Raw genomic sequence first — 27,126 nt, 5'->3', positions numbered from 1 at the left:
GAGTAGGTAGGGCTGGTTTATGGAGGGCAGGAAAGCTAGGCAGAGGGGTTTACACTTAGATGGCTCTTGTGGGAGGCGCCTGGGTGGCTCCGTCGGTTAAGCCTCCGACTTCAGCTCAGGTCACATTCTTGCAGTTCATGAGTTCAAGCTCCGGATCGGGCACTGTGCTGACAGCTCAGAGCCTGGAGCCTGCTTCGGATTCTGTGTCTTCCTCTCTCTCTGCCCCTCTTCCACTTGCGCGCATGTGCTCTCTCTCTCTCAAAAATAAATAAACATTAAAAAAAAAAACAAAACAGATGGCTCGTGTTGCATGGAAAGATGACCTAACCACAAACCAAGACACCTGGTCCCAGGCCTAGGCCAGTCACTGGGACTTGCCTTCCACATTGGTTAAAGAAAAGGGTGGGATTAAATGATATCTGACATTTTTTCCAAGCATACATGCTGTTGGGTAGGGGACTCGGGGAATAAAGGAAGCATGTATTAAACATCCTTGTGGCTTTCAGAGCCCTGCTCCCCAGAAGCTTGATGCTGTTCTTTGATCGGGTGATGTGCCAAGATTCTCTGAAGGAGAAGGAGCAGCAGTGCCTGTACAGAGAGGGGAAGTGTGGGGAAAGCCGGGGCCCGTGTGTCAGGATGGAGCCAGGGCTGGAACATACACGCGATCTCATCTGTGGTCGAAGGATGCATTTTCAGAGAAGACCGCAGTCAGGTGGTCCAAGGAGGGCAGTGATTTCCCCAACTCTCTGGTGACTTCGATTACCCGAAAGGAGGTGTAGACTTTATGCTGGCCCACCTGACAGACTCTGTGAGCCCTTCCATCTGGAGCAGCAGAAGGTTAGAGCCGGTGGAAAACTCTGGGACGCCTAGGCACTCCTCCCCCACTTTCCTCAAGAAGATGCTGAGTGGTCCTCACAATTCCATGGGAACGAGGAGGTAGGACCCCGGCTCCCGGCCCCCGCTAGAGGAGCCCTGGTTACCCCCTCTCTAACCAGGCACAAGCTGGAGCACATGCACGTGCCTGAAATGAGACAGGAAGGGGCTCCTGCCCATCAGGCCAGTCACCAGGAGGCTCTTTTTTGCGATCAGATCGTGACACTCTGCCATCCATCTCCCCCTACCTTCTGCGTGGAGAGGCCTAGTGACAGCTGAACAGTCAAGTTCAAAGAGTCTGATACCCAACAAACTGCCCTGCCTGCCCTCTGCCTGCAGGCCACACAGACTCTCATCTGACAGCTGGGCCCAGCCGGTCCGAGCTCCTGACTCGGGAGCCTGTGGGGCTCCCAGCCAGCGAGGGCCATTGCCTGTGTCTGTTACAAGTTCTCATAGTGGGGCAAGATGAATTTTCACAAAAAAATGTGCAACAATGTTACTAGCAACCAGAGGAAGAAATAAAATATATTTGCACATAAAAAAAAAAAAAAAGAAGAAGAAGGAGGAGGGGGAGGAAGAGGAAGAAGAAAGAAGAGGAAGAAGAAAGAAGAGGAAGAGAGGAAGACAAAGAAGTTTTGTCCCTCCCTAGGTGAATCTGTCTGCAGAACACTGTGGTGCCGACACCTGGCTTGAGGGAAGGGAGGTGACCGAGCAAATGGAGATGGGGAAAGTGGGAGAGAGAGGGAAGGGAGAAATGGAAGTGGAGAGAGAAGAGGAAGGGTGAGGTAGAGAAGGGAGAAAGAGTAGGGGAAACCAAGGAGGTCAGAAAAGGTGAAACAATCTCACAGGCTTTTTCCTCTCGAGGACGCAAGGGCCTCCATGCAGGGGAACAACCAGTGGAGTGATCCCTATTTATACCTTGGAGCCCTCAGACTCTGGTTTGGTTCTTGTCCCAGGCGTCATGCTCCAAGCTCCTTAGGCTGGGGAAGTTTTGGAACCGCCCTGGGATCAGAATCCTCTGGCTGGGCTTCCTGGGGGAGGTGATTCTTCCAGAGTGAGCCTCCTTGCTCCTCAACACCACCAGCAAATCAGGCTGCGGCTCCATTCACGGTTGCACGTAAAAGGAGAGAAGGTATATTTTCCGAACCTGCTGATGTTCTCTGTGTGCCTTCGATTTATGGTTTAAGTTTGGCCAAGACTCCCGGAAAAGACCAAAAGGAAGAAGCAGATCAGTTTGGTTGACCAGGAGCTGCAGGCAGAGGAAGGCCAAATGCTGAGGAAAGGAAGGGGGCATAGAATCTCTTTGCTCTCCCAGGGTTATGTTTGCACTGGCAGAGATATACATAATTAAAAGGATCTTAATATTTTTATTATTTCAATAGTTACATGCTCAGACAGCTCTTCCTGCCCACAGATCCTGCCCTCATGCTTGAATAGAATCACCCTTTTGCGCTGAAGATGTCTCAAGAATTCTTTCTTGGCCGTCGGCCCCAGGCCCCCATTACAGCTAAACCATCATGGACAATCAACAATTATTAGAATGAAGAGGGTCCAACTTAGAAAAAAATCACAGTCTAATACCTCACTATCAAGAAGTTAGAGGGCGCCCGGGTGGCTCAGTCAGTTAAGCGTCCGACTTTGGCTCAGGTCATGATCTCACGGTTCATGAGTTCGAGTCCCACCTCGGGGAGCACGAGCCCCTCTTCAGGTGAGCTCGAGCCCTGCTTTGGGTGAGTTCCACTTCTCTCTCTCTCTCTCTCTCTCTCTCTCTCTCCACCCCTCGTGGGATTCTCTCTCCCCCCCTCTCTCTGCCCCTTGCTCACTTGCTCCCCCCACCTCAAAAAAGTAAAAATAATAAAAAAAAGAGTTACATGCTCTAATGCTCTACCAACTGAGCCAGCCAGGCGCCCCTACGTAAGGCTCTAATATTAGTTAGAACGCTTTTGGCAGGAAGCAATAGAACACCTAACTCAAAATGTCCCCAACAATCAGGGGGTTTTTAATCTCACATAATGAGAAAACAAGAGGCAGAGAAGTTTCAAGGCTGTTAGTTCAGGGGCTCAATGTCCCATCAAGAACCCAGGTTCTTTTCATCTTTCGGCTCTGTCACACTCAGAGTGTTAGCTTTTTGTCCTCACGTTTGTCCCCTCATGGTCATAAGACAACTGCGGCACCATCAGGCATCATGAGCTCACACAATTACATCCAAACATTGCAAGACAGAAAATCCTTTCCCTGCATTCCTTTTCAAGAGCAAGGGAATCTTTCTAAGAACATCGTTCCCCCCCCCCAACCCCCAACCAGCAGACATTACCTCACCCCTCATTTCCGTAACTGTGTCACATGCTGCTTCCTCACCAGTCCCTGGCAAGAGAACTGGAATTACCTCGATCAGCTTAGACTCAGATTCACCCTGGTGGTGGAGAGGCCCAGCTTCCCCTGCTGCACATGGGTGCCCAACCCCTGAACCGAACCAGGTGGAGTTAGCAGGTAAAACGACCAGCTGGGAGGGCTCTGGGGTAGATGTGCCATCGTGGCTGCTACATGTGACAATGCCTTCAGACACATAGCATATACTGCCTTGAATTAGGGTTGTGCTCAGGTGATCTGTGTCTACAGTCAGGGGGTGGGGGCGAGGGGAGGCAAAAAAGCTAAATATATTCCCTATAGTACACAGCACAGAGACTTGCACCAATTAGGCTCTCCGAAAACAAGGAGTTCAGCTTAAAAAAGAAAATGATTGTTATAATAGTACAACCAGATGCGATTACCTTTGCCAAGGACATTTTAGTATTAGTTTACTGTCAGGCCAGACATCTCCTGTGAGCGAAATGAGATAGTTGATAGGAACAGAGCGCAGGGAGGGAGGTGAAGGGTGACAGCGATGAGACTGAATTTGCACCCACCTACCCACCCTTAGCGAATTAAGCTAATTTGCGAATGTAGACAAAACTCTTGTGTAATTAGGAAAGCTTTATATTCCGTTCTCATTTTAAAAAGAGAATGAGAAAGAATTCTGGTGGTGAGATGAGTGCTTAAAAGCTTTCTCTGGGGCGCCTGGGTGGCTCAGTCGGTTGAGCATCTGATTTCAGTTCAGGTCATGATCTCACAGTCTGTGAGTTCGAGCCCCACGTTGAGCTCTGTGCTGACAGCTCAGAGCCTGGAGCCTGCTTCGGATTGTGTCTCCCTCTCGCTCTGCCCCTCCCCTGCTCATGCTCTGTCTCTCTCTGTCTCAAAAATAAATAAAAACATAAAAAAAAAAATTAAAAAAAAAAAAAAAAGAATGGGTTCACTGAGCTCAGAGAGAGGCCTGGATGAAAAAAGCCCCTTCACTGGGGAAGCTACAGCCTGGATAGTGGGAGCCAGCTGGCTTTGCCCCTCTGGACCTTCACGCTGCCCCTGGGCCCAGGAACGGGGCTTCTAGAAAGCGCTCTGACAATCAACAGCATAACAAGATCTCCCTTCTGCAGCTGTGGCTCCAGCCAGTGCTCCGTGAACGGGCGTCAGGCCCACACCACCCAGGATGTGGCCCTTGTCCTCCAGATCTGGAGTCACCGCCAGGCAGGTTTCTCTGGGAGGCCACTGAGCAGACTGGAGTGAGTGAGGGCTTTGGAGTCAGAGTTCTGGGGTCAAATTTCAGTTTGGCCACTTGCTCTGTGGCCTTAGGCTAGATACTTAAGCTCTCTGAGTTTCCGCTTCCTTGGCTGTAGAAACGGGTGTAACAATAGCACCTTGCAGGGTGTTGGGAGCTCCTACCCTGACAGAGCCTCCCCTTCCTCCTGCAGCCCCACTTGGGGTTGCCACGCATCTTCTAGAAGTCAGAGGCCTGAAGACAGGCTCTCTCCAAGCTCGAACCCACCTGGCCACCTCTGGACCAGCCCTGGGCTGTTTGACAGGCTCCCCCTGGGGCAGAGGCATTTGCCAGCTGCTTCCCAAACACAGGACGGACGAGTTAGACAGCCAGGGCACGTCCCTCACAGCCGTTCTCTCCTCCTCACCCAGGCTCAAACAAAGCAGCTATGCCTGGGCCCACTGGACCCACGGTGGCCAGCAGCCTCCAGGGGGCAGAAGTCTGCTCCTCTGGTCAGGTCAGATGAGGGCAGCCTAAGGCCTCTGTCCACACAGAGGCCGGGGCCCTGGCCAATCTCAAAGGCTGCACTCTTAGGCTTTCTCCATTTATCCCCAGCAAGCCTCAGCAGCATCAACCACGGCAGCCGATCTGAGTCCAGACTTTCCATTTGTGCTCAAGGGCAGATCAGATGATTGTCAGCCACAAAGCAGTGACCTAGACCTTGGGGTGTATTTGTTCTTGCTGCAGGCTAACTTCTACTCACTCTCTCACCAACAGAGGAGGGGAAAAAGAATCATCACTGCAAGGACAGATCCCTCCCCAACTACTGGCACTTTGCTCTTCCAATTCCCCAGGTTCTGTCCTACTGGAGTATTTTTTCTCAACTAAAATCTTCTCTCACCTTCTTTCATCCCCACACCACTGGGGCTGCTTAAAGGTTTCCAACCTTTTTCACATCTTGTCACATGCAGAAAATAATTTATCTGTAAAGGCTTATGGAGGTCATTAGAGGGGTCGTTCCTGGCCAGGGGTGATTGGCCCCAGGACCTTCAGGTTTCACAGGCTGGTTTGAAGACCTGGTAACCCCTAAACCCCATTCTCAGGGCACTCTGCTTGGGAAACGCTGGCTTAGAGAATGGACCTCTCAGGTTCCATGAGGTGTCACGCTCGGCTGAAGCTGGATGATGTAAATCCACTCCTTCTCACATGTGAGTGTCCAGTTTCGTCCAGTGCTCCATCCAACTGTGGCAATTGGCAGATCTCCTAAATTGGGAAAAATATCCCGGTGCCCCTCTGGTGGCTGGGCTGCCTGGCCTTCCCAAGGTTCATTTTTATCCCAGACCCCCTATGCTCTGGCTGCAGGAGGAATCTGGCCCATCAGATAAGTAGCAATAGCTGCCTTTGTGCTCAAGGATGGGACTGGGCTGGCCCTTGCCCTGAAGGGCAAAAGACAGTGACTACTCTCATGATACAAGCTGTGAGACCAGGCCCACAAAGTTGAAACATCTTGGGGAAGCAGCAGCACAGTGCTCCCAGACAGAACCTGCCTATTTACTAGATGCTCTCCTCAAACAGTAAGGGGGCAGAAGTGAGCGATGTGTCAGGAGTAAACATCCCAGTGGGGAGAATAAAGAAGGCAACTGAGCCCCACTGGAATATGGGCTGACATCACGGAGCAAAGGTGAACACACCCAGAGCTGTGTACCAGCCTCCATTTCCTCCCACTTGTCTGGCATTCCCACTCAGGCCAGCACCCAAGCCTTCCTCATGAGGCTCAGCCCTTTTCCATTGCTCAGTTCAACCTTCTAAGCCCCGCAACTGGTACCTGAATACCCATCACCACGCTCTCCAGCCACGCACTGTTCCTGCCTCCTCCTCCCCCACCCTCACCTCATAGGTCTCTCCTGCCCCCTTCAAGAACCACACTGCTCCTCACATGTACTTGGAAAAGGGTTCAAATTAGGGAATCTTTCCTCTGCAATCTTTCCCACACTCTTCAATTTTCCTTTATTTTGCTACTGCAGATATTCCCCACCACACAAACTGGGTCAAGTATCAGTACTGTAACAACTTGTGACTACTGTAATTTTGTCTCAGCCAGCTCCACTTTCTCTAAACAGTAACTTCTTAAAATACAGTCTTATTTGTCACTGCAGGTTTTGGTTAAGTATAGAATAAATCAGCATGATTCCAAGTCCTTCCCACGTGACTCTAATAGGTTATTAAATACTGACAGCAACAGTTCTGGAAGTCTGGCTGGTTTCTTGAATCACTTGGCTCCCCCACTTACTATTATGTTACCTAACCCCTTGCTACTTCACACATAGTCACAGCAGACCAAGAGCAGAAGCTAGAAGCTTGTTAAAAAATGCAGGATCTTGGGGCACCTGAGTGGCTCAGTTGGTTAAGCATTCAACTTTTGGTTTCAGCTCAGGTCACAATCTCACAGTTTGTGGGTTTGAGCCCCACACCTGGCTCCACGCTGACAGTGCGGGTATGGAGCCTCCTTGGGATTCCCCCCGCCCCATACACACACTCTCTCTCTCAAAATAAACTTTCAAAAAGTTAAAAAAAAAAATGCAATTATCTTGGGGCGCCTGGGTGGCTCGGTTGGTTAAGTGTCTTGACTTCAGCTCAGGTCATGATCTCAGTTTGTGGGTTCCAGCCCTGGGTTGGCTCTCTGCTGTCAGCGCAGAGCCCCCTTCGGATCCTCTGAACCCTTCTCTGCCCCTCCCCACTCATGCTTTCTCAAAATAAATATTTTTTTTAAATGCAATATCTAAAGCTTCACTTTGAAGCTACAGATTTGGATCTACATTACCTAAAAAAATTTTTTTTAATGTTTCTTCTTGAAAGAGAGACACACACAGAGCATGGGCAGGAGAGGGCCAGAGAGAGGGAGACAATCTGAAGCAGGCTCCAGGCTCTGAGCTCTCAGCATGGAGTCCAATGCAGGGCTCAAACCAACAAACTGTGAGATCATGGACTGAGCCAAAGTTGGACACTTAACCAACTGAGCCACCCAGGCAACCCTGGATCTACATTTTAATATTTACATGTGATTCACATCCACATGGAAATTTGAGAAACAATGGCCCAATCTAAGCCTGCTGCCTCATTTACAATAGGATTTTATCACCACTCATCAATCCAGGTCTTAAGTGAAACAGACAAGCCACTAAGCACAGTGTGTGGCACACAGAAGCCACTTGAAATGTTGACCAAATGACTGGGTAGACCATCTGCCAGCCTCCCCCATCTCCAACTGGCCTTAAATAACTGAGGCTAGTACTTACTGCGATACAGAAGCCAGCTGGAAATTTAAAACAGAAACATCACTTTTATTGACAAGTTAGGGCCACAGTGGACAGCTTCCAGAACAGAAATAAGACAGTCCCAAGACAACAGAGTATAAAATTGTAGAGGACAGGTTAATACTCTTCACCCTCATCCTCTCCCTCAGCACTATCTGCTCCAACCTCCTCATAATCCTTCTCAAGGGCAGCCATGTCCTCACGGGCCTCAGAAAACTCTCCTTCCTCCATGCCCTCACCCACATACCAGTGAACAAAGGCACGCTTGGCATACATCAGGTCAAACTTGTGGTCCAGGCGAGCCCAGGCCTCAGCAATGGCTGTGGTGTTGCTCAGCATGCACACAGCTCGCTGTACTTTGGCCAGGTCTCCACCAGGTACCACAGTGGGAGGCTGGTAATTAATGCCAACTTTGAAGCCAGTGGGGCACCAGTCCACGAACTGGATGGTACGCTTGGTCTTGATGGTGGCAATGGCAGCATTGACATCTTTGGGAACCACATCACCACGGTACAACAGGCAGCAAGCCATGTATTTACCATGGCGAGGGTCGCATTTCACCATCTGGTTGGCTGGCTCAAAGCACGCATTGGTGATCTCTGCTACAGTAAGCTGTTCATGGTAGGCTTTCTCAGCAGAGATGACAGGGGCATATGTGGCCAGAGGGAAGTGGATGCGGGGATAGGGCACCAGGTTGGTCTGGAATTCTGTCAGATCCACATTCAGGGCTCCATCAAATCTGAGGGAAGCAGTGATGGAAGACACAATCTGGCTAATAAGGCGGTTAAGGTTAGTGTAGGTTGGGCGTTCGATATCGAGGTTTCTACGACAGATGTCATAGATGGCCTCGTTGTCTACCATGAAGGCACAATCAGAGTGCTCCAGGGTGGTGTGGGTAGTGAGGATGGAGTTGTAGGGCTCAACGACAGCAGTGGAAACCTGGGGGCTGGGTAAATGGAGAACTCCAGCTTAGACTTCTTGCCATAATCGACAGAGAGACGTTCCATCAGCAGGGAGGTGAACCCGGAACCAGTTCCCCCTCCAAAGCTGTGGAAAACCAAGAAGCCCTGAAGACCCGTGCACTGGTCGGCCTGCAAAAAAAAAAAAAAAAAAAAAAAAGTTTTAATTTAGTCTTGGTGAAAGTTGCAATGACTTCTTTGAATCCATAATTACATTGATCGAATTTTTTAAAGTTTTTATTTATTTAATTTCTACACCCAATGTGGAGATCAAACTCATGACCCTGAGATCAAGAGTTATATGCTCTTCCAACTGAGCCAGCCAGGCACCCCGATGGAGATTTTTTTTAATCTCCTGAACAATATTTGCAAAGAAAGTAGTCATAAAGAGCTTCTAAGTGCTAAGATTCAGAGAAACTTTTCACAATTCCGGGGGGTGGGGGGTGGGGGGGGCAGAAATCTGCTAAACGGCTATTTAAAAATGAACTATTTTCATTTCCACAGGCAGAGGAATCATGAGGTCTGGAATGGATGCAAGGCCCAAGTTTTAGCGACTGGGAAAGCAACCGCTGGTGCCCTTGCTGTGACTGCAGAACGAGTATGACTTTTCAGCAGCTGGAGAGCTACCAAGGGCAGGCCTGGGACCACCAGCCCCATACAATAGAGGTCTTAGAAAGATCTGGCAGCTGCTTTCTGAGCTGGAGTAAGACAGAATAGCGGAGTTCCAATGCACTGGTGTTGGGAGTCAGGCTGAGTCTGGATCCAGCTCTCCCAGTTCCTTGCTGTGTGGCTTTGACCAAATTTATTTCTCAATCTCCGTCTTCGCATTTATTGAGAATAGTAATCTCCATCGGGTCACTGAGAATTAAATAAGTACGTGGAACAGTGTTTGGCACAGTAAGCACTAGTTATCAGAGAGCCTATTGATTCTGAAAAAGGTGATTTACTGTGATAGGACCATGAGACCTAATGTCAGTGGGGCTTTTCACCACTTAACTGAGCTATTCCAGTTAGCAAACTACCATTCTGTGAAAGCATTGATTTTTGACTTTTCAAAGTCTTCTGCTGACAATCCTCACTTCTCAGAAGTGCTGAGGGGTGGCGGGGTGGCTGGGTGGCTCAGTCGGTTGAGTGTCTAACTTCGACTCAGGTCATGATCTCACAGTTGACGAGTTCGAGCCCCGGGCTCTGTGCTGACAGCTCAGAGCCTGGAGCCTGCTTCGGATTCTGTGTCTGCCTCTCTCTCTCTGCCCCTCCCCTGCTCATGCTCTGTCTCAAAAATAAATACATATTAAAAAATAAAATAAAATAAAATAAAATAAAATAAAATAAAATAAAATAAAATAAAATAAAATAAGTGCTGAGATTTGTGGAATTCTCTACCAATCCCTCACTATACTTCTTCTGTGGGTCCATACTCAGAGATCAATGTACAGGGCAGACTCTGGTCTACCAATTAAATCCACTCAGCCTCCTATGGACACAGTAATAATACCAAGGACAAATACAATTATTTTGGTAGTTAATCAACTTTACTCCAGAACCCTTGATGGGTTTTACTAGGTTTATTTGCCCCTAAAGGCAGGTCCTGATTTCCAAATCAGTGCTTGTAGCTGAAGCTTGATTTATAAACATAGAACCATTACCCCAATTTTGCTAGGAAGGGTGTGATAAACATCTGGAAAAGTATGAAGCTGTGAATGATGCAAAGTCATTCTTTTTAGACTAGACCAGTTGTGGCCAGGCTTAGAATGTGATTTTCTGGACAAACTACTCTACCAAAGCCTTTATTCTTGATTTTTGGTTAATTACTTACAAGCTGCCCACATGCCTCAGGAGTAGAGTCATCTGGATACCAGACTCTGAACGTAAAACGATCCAGGGGCGTCTGGGTGGCTCAGTTGGTTTTAAGCGTCTGACTCTTGATTTTGGCTCAGGTCATGATCTCACGGTTCTTGTGACCACGGTTCTTATGTTCGAGCCCTGAGTCGGGCTCTATCCTGACAGTGCGGAGCCTGCTTGGGATTCTCTTGCTCCCTCCCTCTCTCCCTACCCCTCCCCCCACCCACATGCATGCTTGCTCTCAAAAATAAATATTTAAAAAATAAATAAAATGATCCTAACAGAACATTTACTTATCGACTTTTACTGATGTGAATACCGTTGCCTAAGATTTTTCTGTCACAGTGCCGGTTCACACAGGTCTGAGCTCTAGTGGAAAAGCAACCATACTACTTTCTGTGAGTATATTTCAATACTTTCCAAGTTTCAAGGATGACACTAGCTTCCATAATAAGGGAGCTCCCTTGATTGCACTTTCAATGTTGTTGGAAGATTCCAGTGTCCACCATTTCTAGTCAGTGTTATACCGGCTTCTTGTGTTCTGTACTTTCTGTATCAACATAAGGCACCAACCCTGATAGACATATTTTTAAAATACATATAAAATATATATATACATATTTTTTTTAGGAGTTTGATCAATTAGTTACATTTCGGAGTCTGCCACCTTCTCATTCAATGTGACTAAGATAACCTAAAAGGAGGCATTCTTAGCTTGAAGCAGGGAAGCTGCTTGATTAATATGAATAAGGATGTTTAATGGTCTTAAATGTCAAACTGCTACAGCTCCCTGGTTCTCACCTTCACTTTAGGTAAACTGCCCTGCCTTAAGCATTTGCCCAAGTCTGCTTTATAACACATAGAAATAGGCAATAGAGCATTTAACCCTGACCTAAATAGTTGTTCCATAACACAGGACCATCTGATTTAAAAAGTCTGGTTACCTGGGGTGCCTGGGTGGCTCAGTCAGTTAAGCATACGACTTCAGCTCAGGTCATGATCTCTGTTCATGGGTTTAAGCCCCACATCAGGCTCTGTGCTGACAGCTCAGAGCCTGGAGCCTGCTTTGGATTCTGTGTCTCCCTCTCTCTCTGCTCCCCCCCCCCCCCCCCACTATCTCTCAAAATTAAATAAAATTAAAAAAACCTTTTTTTTAAATAAAAAATTAAAAAAAATAAAGTCTGGTTACTTACTGAGCACTCAAAGGTTCATTTTAGGATACAAAGAATGATTCTTATAGTCTGGTCTCCCTTAAAACTGTAAGAGAACATTCTCATCTCACTTTAAATAAAACACTACATTGGGGCACCTGGGTGTCTCAGTCAGTTGAGTGTCTGACTCTTGATTTTGGCTCAGGTCATGGGATCAAGCTGTCAGAGCTGAGCATGCTTGGGAATTCTCTCCCTCTCTCTCTGTCCCTCCCCCACTCACACTCTCCCACTCTCTCTCAAAATAAATACACTTAAAACTTATATATGTATATTAAATAAAACACTATGTTTACCAGTTTCCGAATTCGGTCCAAGACAAGGTCGATGATCTCCTTGCCGATGGTGTAGTGCCCTCGGGCATAGTTATTGGCAGCATCTTCCTTGCCTGTGATGAGCTGCTCGGGATGGAAGAGCTGGCGGTAGGTGCCAGTGCGAACTTCATCTGGAAGAGAAAAAAAAAGCAGCCACCCGTCACTCACAACCTGCACACGCCTGCCCAACCCCAGGGTGTCAATGGAGCCCTCACGACAGACCTCCTGTCTCAAGAGCCCTGAGATCTCCCTTGGGTTACTGAGGCCAACTCACCAATGACTGTGGGTTCCAGGTCTACAAACACTGCCCTGGGCACATGCTTGCCAGCGCCCGTCTCACTGAAGAAGGTGTTGAAGGAGTCATCTCCTCCCCCAATGGTCTTGTCACTTGGCATCTGGCCATCGGGCTGGATGCCGTGTTCCAGGCAATAGAGCTCCCAGCAGGCATTGCCGATCTGAACACCAGCCTGGCCAACGTGGATGGAGATGCACTCACGCTGTGGGAAGAAGAAAGGAAAATGTCAGAATATGACACATCAGATGGGATGTTTAGGAATGACTCACACCTAAATGACTAATTAACCTTCAGGATAGAAAGTCACCTTTCTGGAAGCCACTCCTGCCCAGGGTTTATTTCACAAGCAACAGTCTTTGCTGACTAATTCAGAGAAAATGCTTTGCAAAACCAAAGATATGTTAATGAACTACTAGGCAAGACCAGAGATCAGACTCTTGCTTTGTAGTCACATTAGATATTCAAGGTCAGGTTTCTACCATTTTAGAAAGACCTAAACTGTTCCACAGCAATACATTTCCCCCAGCTCCTGGGAAATATGCCTGCCAATTCCTTAAAGGCATGCAAAATTCCCCCTTCCAGTTCTGATTCATTCCATGTGACTGTATAACTGTCGAGCTCATTCTGGTCCCTCTTTAATCCTATTCTTTAAAAGACAAGAGCTTCTCCCTCTCCCTTTAAAACCAGCTTAAACCAGCAAACTATAGCCATATGACTCATGGAAAAAATGCCAGATAAGCAGCAGTTAGCTGTATTTTAAAAACTGTGGTCAGAGGCAGCTTTTTAACTCTGTGGAAGAACTTAATCGCAAGGAAGAACATTTTTCCTTCACTATCAACAAATCTTCAGTAAGGGGTGGTGGTGGAGACACATGGTAATAAAAGCTGAAAGTGTCAACAAAACTTTACTAACAGCTTAAGAAATTCGCTGTTTCCTACCAAAACATACATACATGTATCTCTGGCACTGTGGAAAAGTCTATGGTGCCAAGAATTTAACGATATTGGGAAAATGTTTTCTTTTACTTGATGAACAAGATCATCTATAAGTTACCAAATTCATTCCTGCTTAGTAAAATAAGGCCATGAACATAGAATCCATACCCCCAGATTTAAGAGGAAAACAAAAAAAATGGGTGTTTATTATATTTCATCATAAGTCAGATTAGCTACTTTGGAGATTGACAGAGGACTTTCAAAATTGATACCAAATATCTCCCATTACATTTTCCCCGAATAGGAGGGCTTCGAGTCCTTCGAAGCTGCTAACAGGAAACTAGTTAAAGAAAACTCAACACCGCTAAGATCTCAAAGGTCCTACTTTCATAACCGGAGATAATAAAAACCCCAATCACTCACAACCTTTGACTTATGGTCCCCTCCTTCCCACATACACTCATAAAACAACCATGGTCTTCTAACCACATCACTTGGCTCATTATGACCTGAGTCTACTCGCCCAGGTCTAGGGCTATGGGAGAAAGGGGAGTTGTTTATTCTAATGAGTCCATGAGTATTTATAATTGCATCCTGTTTACCTTTAACTGGACTTTGGAAATTTTACAGCCTGAGAAAGCTGGAGAGATCTGCCCATGACAGCCCCAGGCCCAAGGAGATAAAGTTTTTGAGAAGAACCTTTCATTCTAAATGAAGGGTTTCTTTGATGGATTTTTGAGCCCAAAAAACTTCCATTGGGCAGCAGTCTCAACAGCTTTCTCCTTTAGACTTTCTCCACTCTCCCCTGGCCACTCGGGGGATGAAGTGAGACACAGGTGATAGAGTCACTTAGTCTAACTTTCACTGGATAACCAGCCCCTGTCGCTAATTAAAAAACAAAACAACAAAAAATCCAAACTATTAACTTAGCCAGTGTTTGCCTAAATCATTGCTCTCCTGCCCTTTAAACAGTCCTACTACTTTCTGAATCGCACTTTTACCAGGTTTTTTTTTGTTTTTTTGTTTTTTGTTTTTTTTGTCTGCTTGGTGAAAAGCACTCAAGCAAGTTGTTACAGTCAGACTTAGTTTTTTAACAGCTGTGGTAGTCTCTGAAGAGGTGGCTGGCCTGTTCACTGTATCCCCTTTTCTTTAAAGATACTATTTTGAAACATTTGATACACAAATACTAGTTTAAAAGTACGGCTTATTTTAGGTCGACCTCCAACAGACCTTCTCCAAGAACACATTGTTAGTACTAGTTTGCTCAGAGGTTTTATACGAAAATATCTCTTCATGGACTAGTTTTTTAAAAACCTGGCTTAAGTACCAAGCTTCAGCTATAAACGTCCCACTAAGTTAACACAGAAACGCAAAATTAGACGTGACAGTTAAGAGTTCCCTTAAAAGGAGCAGCCTGTTCACATCTCTCAGGTGGACTGATGCAATTGGAAGCTCTCCCCAGAGGCCAGCCACAGGTGACTCAGCAGGCAGTCACCGGGCGCTGGAAAGCGGACGCAGGGAGCGTATGCACCTTGGGTGCTGGAGCGCACCTAGCGCTCCAGGGCGGTAGGTAGTGGGAAGGTGAGGTAGGTCACCGACGGAAATGGAGGGGAGGAGGGATTTTTCGTTTCCACAAGTCCTTGGGGGGCCGGTGTGAAGGCTTCCCGGTCTGCCTTAGGCTGTGGCGGGCCCTGGGGCGATGCCCTCTAGGATCAGGAGGGCTTTCCACTCCCACCAAAGGCAGTGTCCTGGCCGCGTTTTCGAGCCCGAAGAGGAGTTTGCGGGTGAACTCGGCTTTCCCAGCCTGGCCATCAGAAGCAAGTTTGCTCGGCTGCGTCCCACCTGCACCCGGGCTTCCCCGCCCCTTCGGACTGCTCTCACACCCACGCCACGTCCCAAGGACCCCCACTCACCATGACTAAGACTTGTAGGGTTCCTTGAGGCTGAAGGCGGCGAGAGGACGGCGAGAAGGCTCTCCCACTGACAGACTACCAAGGAGTCCGGGGAGAAGTAGTAAGAGCTTACGCCGCCTCGAGGGACTCTATATACCCCCTTCCCCGGCCACGTGGCCAGGGGGCGGGCACCTGGCCCCGCCCCGGCCGCCGCGGCCCCGCCTCCAAGTCCCGCGGCGCCGGGAGGGACACCCGGTCGCACCCTCCGGCGGAGGGAGGCGGGGCGCGGGCGCTGATTGGTGGGTTCAAAAGTTCAAACCAAACTCTTCGGAGAGAGCCAGATCTACGAAGGGAGGAGACGTCCTGGGGCCAGGGAAGGGCGGATGGGGCGGGGAAGAGGCTGGGGACTGAGACTGGAAGAAGGGAGGCGAAGCATCTGCGCAGTCCTCAGCGGGTGCGGGGGGCGTCGCGTGCAAAACCTCAGGGAAAAACGGGCGGAGTATAGGGAGCTCAGCCCCTCCCGCCGGTCTCCGGACCCTCGAGCGGCGGCCCTGCGAAACCCACACAGCCAGTCCCCGCCGCGCACCTCCCAGCGAGGCGGGGCCTGGCCTGCGGGGCCGCCGCTTACGCCCTGCACAGCCCTGGCGCCGGCTCCCGTGCAGCTGTGGGATTCTGGAGAGAGAGGTCCTTGCGCCCCCTCCCAGCCCTTAATTACCACCAGCCGGCCTGAAGCCCATATTCTCATCTTTTTGCTTGTTTGGTTTTTTTTTTTTTTTTTACTCGTTTTCCCACATTCTTTTAAATGAACTCTTGGTCTCTAACAACAATCTTCCAGTTGGTGCAAAAGCAGGTTTTTCGGTTCGTTATAGTAATAGCTTCCATTTTTGATCGCTTACTATTCAGAGTAGTTGGTTTTTCACACTATATCAATCACATTTCATCCTTGCGACGCTGTGAGTTATCTGCATTTTACAGATGGGGAAACTAGGGCTCAGAGGAATTCAACAAGTTTAAGGCCACACAGCTAGAGTAATGGGGCTGCCCATAAGCCCTCATTACCTTGTACTGCCTCGTGCTAAATATACCGTGCTGACCCTCCCTGCAGTGGTTTACTTCTCAGAAGCAGCCTTTTTCTTTCAGTTGTTATTCTTTCTCTGCAACTTCATCATGTTATCTTAGTTCTCCACCATCTCTGGATGATAGAGTTTATGGGAATATTCAGAGAACAAAAGTGACTGCTATACATAATAGAGGTTATAGGGATTTTCCCTGAAGTAGAAAAAGGCAAAATGACAGGAAAAACTGGGTTTTAGATACAGAATAGGCAGAACTCCAGATACACTCCAACTCACACAAAATGAATGCTGTTGGAAATACATGCAGAGATTCCTTTTCAAATTACAATGCCATAGTTCCATCATTAAATGTTTATTGCACACCTATTACTTATTGTGTGGCAGGATATTCTGAAAGTTGGAATAATTAGCATCTTGGTCTGTTGCTAAATATTTTACTCTTAATTAGTAAAGCATTTCAACTTTTTAATGCATTCCACAAATATATTCAGCATAGTTTCTAGGTTCTTGGGAATAGGTAGATGAACAAAATTGACAGATCTCTGCTCGTAGAGCCTATGTTCTAGGAGGGATCGGGAAGAAAGACAAACAATGAACACAGTAAATAAGTAAATCATAAAATTCATTAGAGGGTGAAGAGTTGCTATAGAAAAATACTGAACAAAGTGGAATGAGAGGGTGGAGTGGGAGAGGGGTTGTAATAGAACCATGATGATCACGGTTAGCCTTAATGATAACATGAGATGTGAACAAGACTTGTAGGTCATGAGGGGTTAGCCAAGTGGCTAAAAGCGAGCAGTTGGAGCCCAGACCCCCAAGCAAGAGTGAGCCGTTAGCGTTCCTGGAAGGAAGAGCAGTGAGGCCAGCTTGGCTGGAAGAGATGAATAACAGAGGATGATGTTGGAGAGGAAACAGGAGCCAGATCTTACAGCTTCTTGTAAGTTACTGCAAATCCTGTGGCTTTTACTCTGACATGGGGGGCTAATGTAGGGTTTGAAACGTAGACATGACATGACCCGACTGCTTTTTAAATTATTATTTATTTATTTAATATTTTTTTCAGTGGGCTCTGCACTACGTGGAGCCCGATGCGGGTCTCAAGCTCAGGACCCTGAGATCAAGACTCCAGCTGATATCAAGAGTCTAATGCTCAACCAACTGAGCTGCCCAGGAGCCCCCGCACCCCCCCCCCATGGCCTTTTTAGAAAAAGATGACTTTGGTTGTTGTGTTGAGAAAAGATTATAGGAGGGCACAGGTAGAAGCAGGAAGACATCTTAAGATGAGAACTCATTGCCATAATCCTTCTGAGAGATGAGAAAGACTCTGACCAGAGTGGTAGCAGAGGAATTAGTGACATGTGGTTAGACAGGACCAAAGTGATTTCCTAAAGGCTCACATGTGAGGGAAAGAGAAGCCAAGGATTATTCCAGTTTTTAGCCTGAATGAGTGAAAGACAATTTGCCATCAACAGAGGCAAAAGGCTGAGAGTGGGGCAGGCTTAAAGGTGGTTGATACCAAGGGTTATTTTTGGTCATGTTAAATCAAGACGTTGTTGTCCATGTGGAGGTGGAGATGGCCAGGACACAGCTGGATATGAGAGTCTGGATCTCAAAGCAAAGAGATCCGGGTGGAGGTGGACATCTAAATGCCATCCTCAAGTCATGACATTGGGTGAGATGTGAGTGGAGTGAGTGTAGAAACACGAGAGAAGACGACCAATTTCATAGCTCTGGGAAAAGAGGTAAAACCAGTAAAGGACACTAAAAAGGAACAGCTGGTGAGATAGGAGGGAACCCAGGAATGTGAGGTCCTGGAAACAAGGAAAAAGGGATGATTAGCAGGGTCGAGTGCCACTGATAGGTAAGCACAGAACTCAAAAATGACCATTGGATTTAGCCAAATGGAGGTAATTAGTAGCCCTGATGAGAACAGTTCAGTGTGGCGATTTAAAAATACTAGGCATTTTATTTTTAGGTTATGTTTTTCAAAGGATTCATTAGCAAAACACCTTTATTTTTCTTTTCACTCTCTATCATCTCATATTCAAGCAGATAGCCCCTTGAGGGACCTCAATAGGCTTAAGGGCTTTGCAGGCCTGATTGCTCTGATGTGGGCTCTGCTTTTTGTTTTCTTTTTCTAGCTGTAGGTCCTTAAGCCAATTTTGTAATCTCTCTACATCCCTTATAAAATGGAATAATGTATAACTCAGAGGTAGATACATTGTGGTGAGGATTAAATGAGATAAGTAATACAGAGCATATACACATAGCAAAGCACCTAAAATCGGTAGCTGTTACTGTTGGAGGTGATCGTGGTAGAGGACAAAATTAGAGATGAAGATGCATTCTCTTGCATTTTAAAATCATTTTAGGGGCGCTTGGGTGGCTCAGTCGGTTAAGCGGCCGACTTCGGCTCAAGTCATGATCTCACGATTGGTGAGTTCAAGCCCCGCGTCGGGCTCTGTGCTGACAGCTCAGAGCCTGGAGCCTGTTTCAGATTCTGTGTCTCCCTCTCTCTGTGGCCCTCCCCCATTCATGCTCTGTCTCTCTCTGTCTCAAAAATAAATAAACGTTAAAAAAAAAATTTTTTTTTAATCATTTTAAACATTGGGATCTATATTTAACTCTATTGCCCCCTACTGGATTGTTTTGGAGGGGGAAAAAAGTCTCTTTCCTGGGTGGACAGTGAAAAATTCAACTTTTATGTAAACAGGTCTTTCTGAGTCTAAAAATTACTGAGAGAGAGAAGAGGCAGAAGCCTGTCTTACTTTCCAGTTGAAATGGTCTCAAATTCACCACAAACATGGTGAGTTAGTAACAGAGAGCCTGTGCTCTGCCACCTCTGGTGATATAACATTGGAGGGGGCACTTCTCTTCCTTGGGCCCCAGGTTCTCATGTGCAAAATGAGGGGATTGGACAGTTTCATTCTAAGGCCTCTTCCAGCCTTTACATTCCGTGATACTCTGACTTGAGGCTTCTGCTGTACGTGTGTCCCAAAGGGAGTAAAGTTGAAAACATGCTTCCTTCGGTCAGGATCTTGTAAGAATCACTGGTACGTTAGATAAATATTTACAGATGGGACTTTTGCTGGAGTCTTACAATACATTAGAGAAAGAAATGGCAGGGATGCCTGGGTGACTCAGTTGGTTAAGTGTCCGACTCTTGATTTCCGCTCAGGTCATGATCTCATGGTTGGTGATGTCAAGCCCTGTGTTGTGCTCTGCACTGAGATGGAGCCAGCTCGGGATTTCCTCTCTCCCTCTCTCTCTGCCCCTCCCTCCCTCACACTGTCCCTCTGTCTCTCAAAGATAAATAAATAAACATTTAAAAAAAAAGTGGCATACCTACTCTGGCTCAGGAGAGCTTGGACTTCAAATCGCTGTTGTATAACATGTCCCCAAAACATTAGGAAAGAGGAAAGAATTCAGACAAAACCGAACCTTATCTTTTCTCAAACTCCCAGTTTCTATGCTAGGATACCAGTAGTGCTAAAGAATTGATTTTGTGTTCAGTTACAAATTACATGTTACAATAATAATGGTATGGGGATATTTTGTGCTCTATAGCAATTTATGATAAAGTATTTTCTACTCCAATAGTGCCTTCGAGAAGTTTTCAAAGATAAATTTTTAACAAAGGTATTCATTATACAACTGTGGGAAATAAGGTCCTGAGATGGAAATAATTTACCCTAAACCCAAGAGATGGGACTCAGAATAAATGCCTAAAATGACAGTTGCCTCTTTTCTTTCTAGGCCCTCCATGAGCCTGTTACTGGTTCTAGTTCACAAGGAAAGGAAGTCCTAGAAAAATCATTTAATGAATTTACTGTCCTAAGACAAGGATGCCACTAGTCTAGCAAGAAAAAGGAGAATTTTTCCCATTCCTAAGACCTCCAAAGGATAGCTAGGACTCCTTGAAGTTTAATTCAACCACCTTCTTCACAAGTATATTTTAAATCTCAATTTTTTTAAATGTTTGTTTTACTTTTGAGAGAGACAGAGAGAGCAGGAGAGAGGCAGAAAGAGAGGGAGACACAAAATCCAAAGCACACTCTAGGCTCTGAGCTGTCAACACAGAGCCTGATGCAGGGCTTGAACTCACAAACCAGGAGATCATGACCTGAGCCCAAGTCGGACGCTTAACCAACTGAGCCACCCCGGTGCCCCTTAAATCTCTATATTTTGAGGTGATTTGTTTTTTCTTCCTTTTCATTCCCCTGTAAATACAGAAAGGCAGGCAAGAGATTATCTTCTAGGTAATACATTGTTTTCTTTTATGGGAAAAATAACTCTAAGATTCTTTAGCTTTCACTTACTGCTCCTGTTATCCTGCAAATATTTGCAAACTTTATAGCTTTCTTGAACATTCTTTCAAAGTTCTCCTCCCCTGGGATCAGAGCCATGTTTTGGACTTCTTCCCCTTCATCAGGACTCCTTATGCTGGCTGTGGCCAGGGAGATCACAAAGAAGACTTGCTTTCTTCTCAGGAATTTCACATTTTATTTTCACGCAGACATCATCTGGCTTGTTCTAATCTGCTTTACATTCCCTAAAAATACAGTACTTCTGACCCGTGGCCTCTTGTAGTGACAAACCCAAACAACTGAATAGGTTGTGCTTCCTGGGTCTTTCCACTCCACGGACTGCTGCCAAGCCTGCTTACCTCAGGTTCTTTCCAATCTTTCCTGTAATTGGTCACCATTCCCTCTGTTTCCTGCCCTGCCCCCCATCCCTTTAGGAGGGACTGGTTAAATTCTCTTCCAGAAGATTAAAAGGAACTACTGGACTCAAATTCTTCAAGTATCTACATTATTATTCTAATAAGTGGATCATATCCTGGAGTCTGGAAATCTTCCCTATTTATAGCAATGCTTATTTAATAATTTTATTTATTCATGTACCTAAAAAGCACCCAGGCAGCCCGAAGTGGAAGGCCCCTCAGAGTTTTCTTTCCTTTTGACTGTAACTTCTTGCCAGCAGCTAAGACAGGAGGGGATTTACTCGGAGACTGTGCCTCTCAGGATAATTTTTTCCCCCTTTACTTCTCCAGGTTCTCTTTCTAGCTATCCCATCCCCCTCTTCCCAGGACACAGAACCAACTATATTTGGATGCACTAAGTGTTGTTTTTTTCCTACATGATCAGTATAGTAGTGCTTCAGTGCAAGCGAATATCAGTGTATCTATTATAAGACTTACAGGCAAATCAGCCTCATGTTATTCAGGTAGTTAGTTTAATTTGGCTGAACGTGTTTGAGCTCTTCAAATCAGTGGGCTTCTCCCTAATCTGACCTGCTTATGCTTTTGTGCTAATCCCCCTACTCACTGGTCTGCCAGAGCCAATCCTTAGATTTTCAGAATTTTTGACAACCAGTCGGACCTGGCGTGGGGAGCTTGAAATCAGCAATGCTGGCTATATGTCCATCGTAGAAATAAAACAGTGACTACTACAGATTAGGCTCTTATCCCCTCTCCCAGCCGGTTGTTAAACATCCACAGACACACAACTTGTAGCACTGCCCCTACCTCCACACTAGTCCAAATCAGACCATTTCCCTTAGTTCTTTTACTCCTGGCATAAAAAGGTTTTTTGTTTTGGTTTGGTTTGGATTTTTTTTTTTTTTTTTGTCTCGGAGCTTCATTCATTCTCTGGCTTCAGGCTGAACCCTCTCCTCACAGCCAACCAAAGCCAAAAACCCAGCCTGGTTTCTCCTCCCAATTCAGCTTTTTAGGGTTATGAAAAGGGTTAGCTCCTAACCATCTGATCCCAATCAACTCATTCTTTCCTGATTCCTTCTATTTCTTGGGTTACAAAAGTCCCCAGATCCTTTACTGCCCCCACTCTCCATCCCCCCCCCCCCCCTGGTATCTCCACCACCAGTACCAGTGTCACCATCACTCTGGGCTTTTGAAAATCTCCAGACTAAGGGTTTTCCCTGCTTTAACTTGTTTATTCTGCACAATAACCCTACGGGGTAGGAACTCCTGTTACTGCCATTTTACAGAAGAGGAAATTGAGGCTCATGGGGTTAAGTAGCTTATCTAAAGCCACACACTGGCTCATTCTGTTTTCAGTCTGGTCTTCCTCTCTGGGAAACTCAACCCTTTCCTCAGGAGGTCGGTTTTAAGACTTTCATTTCTGAACCACTGTTTTCTCTCTAAAAACATTAATATGGGACCACTTTTATAGCTACGACTTTAATTATATGTTTATTTCCCCAAATCATCCAAACCTGGAATGATCCCCAAACTTTTCTTTTTTTTTTTTTAATGTTTATTTATTTTTGAGAGAGAGAGAGAGTAGGAAAGGAGGAAAGAGAGGGTGAGACAGAGGATCCGTGCTGTCAGCACAGAGCCTGATGTGGGGCTCCAACTCATGAACCATGAGATCATGACTTGAGCCGAAGTCAGACGCTCAACCCACTGAGCCAGCCAGGTACCCCTTTATTTTTATTTGTTTATTTTTAAACGTTTGCTTATTTTAGAGCGAGAGAGAGAGAGCACCCAACCTTTTCAATTACAAGACATAATGTTGGAAGGAGGCTGGTATAGGGCTATAATATATGTGTGCCTGTACTCAAAGCCTTTATTTTTATAGCACTTTGCTTTTTTGACCCTTTAATCCATGTACCTTTTTCCTTATCCTCCAACATATTTTGTTCCCATAGAGTCAGGAATATAAGTTATTTAGAAATCCCAAAGGGCTTTGCTTCTTTCTGATAGATCAAGAGCTCCTCATTTTAGATTACATACTTCTTTGTTTTGGTAAGTTGTAGTCCCTGCTGACCTTGTAAATGGATTATGTGGAACAGCCTGTAACTACAAAAATCAACTTGCTTACCCTGTTCCTTCAGCAGCTCCGTTTATTTGTACCAAACCCAAGGGACAGAGCCCAGTTCACATATTGCGGGAAAAGAAAAAAGAGAATGAAGGAATTCTTTGTGCTCAAAACAAAGAAATTTTACATTCAGAATGCGCTTCCCCTTTACACTGCCTGAAATGGCTGAATAGTAAACCAAAGTTGTTCCAAGGAAAAAAAATTAACCTGGAATGTAGGTCACCTAACAAGCTATGAAACCTGTTTCCCTGATGCTAGTTTGCTTGATTCCATGGCAGGAGGGAGGAGGGGGTTGGTTCATGGCCTCTGGTCAAGGCCCAGCCTGCAATGGACAGAGTGTTTGTGTGCCCCCAAATTCATATACTGAAATCCTAACCTCCACTGTGATGGAAGTAGGAAGTAGGGCTTTTGAAGGTAATTAGGTCATGAGGTGGAGTCCTCAAGAATGGGATTAGTGCCCTTACAAAAGGAACCCCGAGAGCTCTCTTGTTATGTGAGGATCCAATGATAAAATGGCAGTCTGCAACCCGGAACAGGGCCCTCGCCAGAACTCAGCCATGCTGGCATCTAGAACTCCGACTTCCAGACTCCAGAGCTATGATCTGTTGTTTGTTAGCAGTTCAGTTTATGGTATTTTGTTAGAGCAGCCTGAGCAAAGACACAGCCTGCCCCCAAACACATTGTTATGGAAGCCAAAGAAGACAAAGTCCAGGTGACAGGGAAAGTAGTGGTTACTTACTTAGTAACAGAGTCATTCTGACCTCCAGAGACAAGGACAGAATAAAACACACAAGGAAAGACACTAAGTGTCTTTCCACACCAGGGAGGGTGTGCGTAGGGAGAGTAAAGATTAGAATAACAAAATATCGAAGTAAGGACTTTATTGACTCCTCAGTGGCATGCGTGTAAACCCTCAGAGCCATAGGACTACTAGGAACTGGGAATTCTGGATTCTAGTGTGATTAAACAGCGTGCTTTGGCAAGGTCCCTAGCTGTATTGTATTTGAGTTTCCCCTTCTGCAGTGTGAGGACAATACCTGCTCTAAAACAGCCGTCTAGGGGCGCCTTCTTTTTTTTTTTTTTTTAATTTTTTTTTTAACGTTTATTTATTTTTCAGACAGAGAGAGACACAGCATGAACGGGGGAGGGGCAGAGAGAGAGGGAAACACAGAATCGGAAGCAGGCTCCAGGCTCTGAGCCATCAGCCCAGAGCCCGACGCGGGGCTCGAACCCGCGGACCTCGAGATCGTGACCTGAGCCAAAGTCGGACGCTTAACCGACTGAGCCACCCAGGCGCCCCTAGGGGCGCCTTCTAGTCGGTTAAGCATCCAACTTCAGTTCAGGTCATGATCTTGCGATTTGTGAGTTCGAGCCCCGTGTCAGGCTCTGTGCTGACAACTCAGAGCCCGGAGCCTGCTTCGATTCTATGTCTCCCTCTCTGTCTCCTTCTTGCCCACTCACTCTCTCTCTCTCAAAAATAAAAACATTAAAAATTTTAAAAAAATAAGTAAAACAGCCTTCTAAATAGATTACTGGGTTGTTACTTGAGAGATCTGGATACGACTTATAGCACAACTGAGTGGACAGCCTCCAAAGGTTCCTTATGTAGTTCAGTCATCTTATATACTGCTCGGAAAACATGAAGATTATCTAGAAATGCAAAATTACATTATTCTTTCTTTTATTCCATAAATACCTATCTTGCCTCTAGTGTGTGCTAGGCACTGCACTAGTTGCTGAGGACAAGACAAAGCTACTCAAGGAGTTCATACTGCATTTGGGGAAGAGATACAATGTTGGCAGAAAAGTAAAGCCAAGTGAGAAGGCTAGAGAGTAACGAGGAGTGCCATCCTAGCTGATGTGGCAGAGGTCTCTGATTTGGAGGAAGAACCAAGCCACGTAAGTGTCTGGGAGAAGAGCAGTCGAGGCCAAGGCAAAAGCTGAAGCAGTGTGAGGGAAGGAGAAAGAAGCAACAGAAGATAAAGTCAGAGATAGAGTGGGGCCCAGATTGTGTAGGTTTAGGGGCTGTGTAAAGAATTTGGCTTTTTCTCTGAAGTGAGACTGCAAGTTGTTGGGAGGGTCTAATCTAGTCATGGCACGATTAGAACTTTGTTTTAACAGGGTCACTCTGGCCTCTGTGCTTAGGATAGACTGTAGGGAGGTGAAAATGGAAGCAGGCAACCAGTTAAGTGGCTACAATAATAATCTGGGCAGGAGCCCAGGGTGGTAGCAGAGGAAATAGTGAGAAGTGGCCATTCTGAATAGGAGAGGAGTTTCTGATGGATTGGATGTGGGGAAAAAAGAAGAATCAAGAAGGACTCCATGGGGCACCCGGGTGGCTCAGTCGGTTAAGCATCCGACTTCAGCTTAGGTCATGATCTCGTGGTTTGAGTTTGAGCCCTGCGTCGGGCTCGGTGCTGACAGCTCAGAGCCTGGAGCCTACTTGGGATTCTGTGTCTCCCTCTCTCTCTGCCTCTCCCCCACTTGTGCTCTGTCTTTCTCTCTCTCTCAAAAATAAGTAAAATGTAAAAAAAAAAAAAAATTTTTTTTAAGAATGACTCCAAGAGCTTGGGACTGAACAACTGGAAAAATGGAGTGCATACTAACATAAAGAACACTTTGGGAGGAGTAGGTATAAGGGAGATAAGAAAAAGGGAGATCAGGGTTTGCTCTGGACATGTTAAGTGTGAAACGCCTATTAGGCATCCAAGTGGGAACTGAGGTAGGAAGTGAACCAATATGTGTAAGGATCCCATGGTGGGAAGGGACCAAATCTCCAAACCCAGATCTTTAATAGCCCAGTGGCAGAAAAGGACATGGAGACCCAAAACAAAATCACCACCATAAGTAAAGGAGAAGTCTAGGCTAGTGATGTAGTTTAAGACAAGGTCCCATGTACTTATGTGGGACCACAGGTTGTGCTCCTGGATAAGCCAGATCTGGAGACTGGAAGCCCATTGGAGCCTAGCCATTCAAGTGTGTGTGTGAATTTGACCTGGGAGAGCTGGTTCTCTCTGTGCCTGGAGTGGGAACATAACCACTCTGCCTCACTCCCCGGCTTCCCAGTTTGGAACGTGTAAACCTCCTAAGGTTTTGGACAGTGTGTGAGCAATCCTAATAGGAGGAGGAGGAGCAAGCTTTGAGAGGTGTTCACACTGTAGAAATTGGTGTCTAATCGGATTGAGGAGTGAGGGACATGAAAAGGCTTTGAATTTTCTATCTCTGGAGACTGGGCTGATAATGGAAAATACTGGAGGAGGTTAGGGGTTACTTCTGTTTGTTTTTTTTTGACGTGAGGCTGAAGTAAGATTGTTTTTAGCTTTCCAGCAGAGAGTTCTGGATACCTTCTGAACACACAAATAGCAAGGGCTAGTAAGTGTAAGTACGGGGGTCTGGAACTCAAGAGGAACTTAAAGGCACCATTGCTGTAGTGCTTATGGTGGCAACACTAGTGACATTTCTATGTGATCAACCTTGTAATCCGTGTACGTTATACACATTAACCCATATAAGAAGCTTATTGTGTTTTCCACATTTACAGAGACACAGGAAATTAAGATAATCTCTCAACTTTCTCAAAGACTTCGACTTCTCACATCCTTCTCTGCTCCCCGCCCCCCCCCCCGCCGAATGATTTCTCCTACCCAACTCTTTTACTCAGTTCCCAAGGCATACCAGCTGCTCCCAACCTCTTCTATATCCTTCATAGCAGATAACCTAGATTCCTAATTTAGTGATAGGATTAAGGGATCTAACCTGAGCTCTAACAGCTTCAATCCTATCCTCAACAAAATGTCTTGGTTTCTTTCTTGTTCCTGATTTTATCCTCCCTCTTGTCTCATTAGGGTCCCTTCTAATTTTATTAATATTAATCCCATGCACTTGTGCCCTAGTTTTTATTCCTGTTCACAGCCCCTGGGATCTTGCTTTATTCCTTTTCCTGACCCTTCACTCTTTGTCTACACAAATTACGACTAAACTACCATAGTGTCATTTCCTGCTTGAGTT

General features: G+C 46.1%; 1 protein-coding gene and 1 non-coding gene across 2 annotated transcripts in view; both read right to left on the bottom strand.

Moving 5' to 3' along the window:
* Window positions 1-7,764: 7,764 nt before the first annotated feature.
* Window positions 7,765-27,126, bottom strand: part of LOC122224508 (tubulin alpha-1C chain-like) — a 34,972-nt gene continuing 15,610 nt past the window's right edge. Inside the window, 4 exon segments of the mRNA XM_042946417.1 lie at window positions 7,765-8,705; window positions 8,708-8,849; window positions 12,064-12,212; window positions 12,356-12,578. Coding sequence (XP_042802351.1) covers window positions 7,876-8,705; window positions 8,708-8,849; window positions 12,064-12,212; window positions 12,356-12,476 — 1,242 coding nt within the window. The 5' untranslated portion in view covers window positions 12,477-12,578 and the 3' untranslated portion in view covers window positions 7,765-7,875.
* Window positions 24,329-24,413, bottom strand: TRNAQ-UUG. Its single transcript has one exon. It is a non-coding gene; the product is annotated as a tRNA-Gln (tRNA).

Source organism: Panthera leo, chromosome B4, assembly GCF_018350215.1.
Source record: "Panthera leo isolate Ple1 chromosome B4, P.leo_Ple1_pat1.1, whole genome shotgun sequence".
Classification (NCBI taxonomy): domain Eukaryota; kingdom Metazoa; phylum Chordata; class Mammalia; order Carnivora; family Felidae; genus Panthera; species Panthera leo.
Note: the sequence above shows the minus strand (reverse complement) of the source record. Positions and strands in the feature narration are given on the sequence as shown.